The sequence below is a fragment of the Cebus imitator genome, unplaced genomic scaffold, assembly GCF_001604975.1.
Source record: "Cebus imitator isolate Cc_AM_T3 unplaced genomic scaffold, Cebus_imitator-1.0 Scaffold123, whole genome shotgun sequence".
Classification (NCBI taxonomy): Eukaryota; Metazoa; Chordata; class Mammalia; order Primates; family Cebidae; genus Cebus; species Cebus imitator.
The window spans coordinates 2,262,487-2,265,721 of record NW_016107438.1 but is presented as its reverse complement, the minus strand read 5'-3'; the positions used below and the strand labels follow the sequence as shown (position 1 = coordinate 2,265,721).

At 43.6% G+C, this 3,235-nt stretch overlaps 1 protein-coding gene across 2 annotated transcripts in view; it reads right to left on the bottom strand.

The window, feature by feature from the left end:
- IGF2BP1 (insulin like growth factor 2 mRNA binding protein 1) overlaps positions 1 to 3,235 on the bottom strand; it is a 54,340-nt gene that overhangs the window by 19,735 nt on the left and 31,370 nt on the right. For both annotated transcript variants that reach the window (XM_017540064.2, XM_017540065.2), the window contains exon 5: positions 2,575 to 2,626. In XM_017540064.2, coding sequence (XP_017395553.1) covers positions 2,575 to 2,626 — 52 coding nt within the window. The remainder of the gene's footprint in view (positions 1 to 2,574; positions 2,627 to 3,235) is intronic.

Below are 3,235 nucleotides of genomic sequence, written 5' to 3'. Positions count from 1 at the left end.
AAAAAAAAAAAAAAAAATCCAGCTAAATGGACTGACAGGAGTGGCTGTAGAAGTCTAGAAAGAAAATAAAAGAATTTGCATGTTTTCCAGGGGAAAAGATTTCCTGTCTTGGATGTGGCCATTGTAGCCTCAGGATGCTAGCCATTGATCCCATCAAAGTTCTTGGCTCTAACTAGAATGGTTTGGCAAGCTGACATTAGAATCCCAAGTAGTCTGAACACATATTTCTCACTTACAATTATTAAAATTAACCTTCTGAGGTGGGAGAATCACTTGAGGTCAGGAATTTGGGACCAGCCTGGCAACACAGGGAGACTCTGTCTCTACAAAAATTTAAAAAGTCACCCAGGTGTGGTAGTATACACCTGTAGTCCTAGCTACTTGGGAGGCTGAAGCAGCAGGAGATCACTTGAGCCTAGAAGTTTGAGACTACAGTGAGCTATGATCACACTGTATTCTAGCCTAGGAGACAGAGCTGGACTTGGTCTCTAAAATAAATAAAGTTAACCTTTCTCCTGTATCAATGTCTTGTGAATTTGGGTCCCCGGACTTGCTCAACCATGGGGTGGGGGACCCTGACTTAAGTCAAGCCTCTGCCCCCACAACACTGAGGACAGATAAGGCACTTGGCCACAAACTTCAGTTCAAAGAATCTGTCATCCAAGCTGGAGTACAGTGGCGTGATGAGAGTTCACTGCAGACTTTAACTCCTGGGCTAATGCTATTCCTCCCATCTCAGCATCCCAAAGTGCTGGGATTACAAGCATGAGCCACCACACTTGGCCCCAGACCACTCTTAACTGCTTTGGCCTTTATCAGTAGGTCTCTCCCTCCTCAGTGGTAAGGAAGCTTCTGCAAGAACAATCTTCCAGTGACTGGAAATACACTAGTAAACCAACAAAACCTCTGCCTTCGTGGAGCTTATGGAGAGAAACAACAATAAGCATAATAAATAAGCAAATTCTATAGAATATTTGACAGTGTTGACTGCTATAGAGAAATATAAATCAGATGAAAGAAGATGGGATGGGTGAAAAGAATGGACCTCATTCAGAAAGTGACTTTTGAGCAGACTCAAGGACTTTCTCTATTGTCTAACAAAGTCAAACATTTCCCATACTGTTCTCTCCAGGTAGCAGATATCCTTTCCAGATACCACTCCCTGGTGAGCCTTGGATAAATTTAAACTAGTGTTGACTCCTTATACGCCTCTTAGTGAACTCACCATGCACTTGCTCCCAAGCCACTGCTCAATCTTACTCTCTATTTGTCCAGGAGTAATTTATTCATTAGTCTAAACTGTGAACAGTACTGGGCAGTAGTTATCAGTGAGTCCTGTTGTATCCTGGCATTTAAGATAAAAGGCAAGCTACAGGATTAGAGCAGGTTAGAACCTGTTTGATAGATTTAGCAGTTTACTCTTGGGTGGGTAAAGATTTTCATCATTTGTAATCATTTATAGCTTGCCCCTTTCCACAAATAATTTGCAGAGGAACATTTAAATCTCAAACCAAGTGATGATCTATTTGTTTCTTGAAGATCTCCAAACCTAACCCAGTATCTTATCTACCTAAAAACTACCTTATGTCCAACCAAAATCACTTCATTTTATTTAAAATCATTTCCTTAGAAAAGAACTTATAACCCTTGTAATGGAGAAACTTTTTTCCATTACTAAATGGACAAAACTTGTTTTGTTTTGTTTTCGAGACAAGAGAGGGTCTTGCTGTCACCCAGGCTGGAGTGCAGTGACACAATCACAACTCACTGCAGCCTTGACCTCCAGGGCTCAAGCAATCCTCTTGCCTCAGCCTCCATAGTGACTGCGACTACAGGTATGCACCACCCCCAGCTAATTTTTTGTAGACATGGAGTCTCATTGTTTCCCAAGCTAGTCTCAAACTCTTGGGCTCAAGAGACCCTCCCACCTTGGCCTCCCAAAGTGCTGGGATTACAGGTGTGAGTCACTGCACCCAGCTGGTAAACTTTTTATGACCTAGAATTCTTTATCATTTTTCCTTCTGTAGGCCTACTCTTCAAAAGATTTTGCTTACCTAGCAAACTAAGTATATTAACTAAGTCATAAATCCTCTGCCTTTTATTTTAATTGACCAAAGACATATGTTGCTACCAATCGGACCTTCTAAAAACAGACAATCAGTTGATTATTCCAGCCAAAAACAAGAAAACATGAAGCTTTTAAAGTAAAATGGCTGCTGAGGAACTCAGGTTGAATGCAAGATTTCTGTTCTAAGACTATTTCTAAAATCCTAGAATAGCCATTTCTACTTTGGTTGATCCCTAAGAGCCTGGAGTCTCCATGTGGGGAAGGAGTGGCTTTGTTCAAGCTTTCTGCTAAACAGAAAAGAAACCCAGTTCCACAGATAACCAAGACCCAAGGCCGAGGCCAGGAGTCCAGGCCCCCAATCCAATGTAACTCACTGGGTAACACATTCTATCTTTCTTCTTTTGGTTTGCAATGTAGATTCGCTCATGGAAAGAGAAACAGAGCAGACACACCGAACTCCTCCAGCCCCCACCATGAGCACCACCCCATGCCCGGCCCACTCTTACCTTGCTCACAGTTCTCCACTGTACCATACTGAGCCAGCAGGCTGTCTAGTACCTAGGAGCATGAAGAAGAGAAGAAGGGTACTTACTCTGAGAGTCACAGGACCCTTGCAAATCAGCCACTGGACACCCTGCATCCCAAAGCAATGGGGAATAGGGAGAGCCATAGTAGGGTTTCAGCATTATTATCTGTCCAGTGTGACCTTTCTGGGGTGCCAATGCTGATGCGGTGTCTTTGCAGGACTGTACTTAAGTTCTGCCTTAAGGGCCTTTTGGGAAACAGACCAGAGCTGCCTGAGTCCCTAAATTATCTTCTGCCATTACCAAGTTTAGGGCTCAGGAAACACTCATATACCTCCCTAAAGCCTCTCACCACAGGGACAACCCAAAAGGTGGAGCTGTGGGTTAAGAAAGGATGAGGCTAGTCGCTGTGGCTCACTTGATGTCAGGAGTTTGAGACCAGCCTGATCAACATGGTGAAACCCCATCTCTAATAAAAATACAAAATTAGCCAGGCTTGGTGGTGCTTGCCTGTAATCTCAGCTACTTGGGAGACTGAGGCAGGAGAATGGCTTGAACCCAAGAGGCGGAGGTTGCAGTAAGCTGAGATTGCGCCACTGCACTCCAGCCTGGGCAACAAGAGCAAAACTCCATCTCAAAAAAA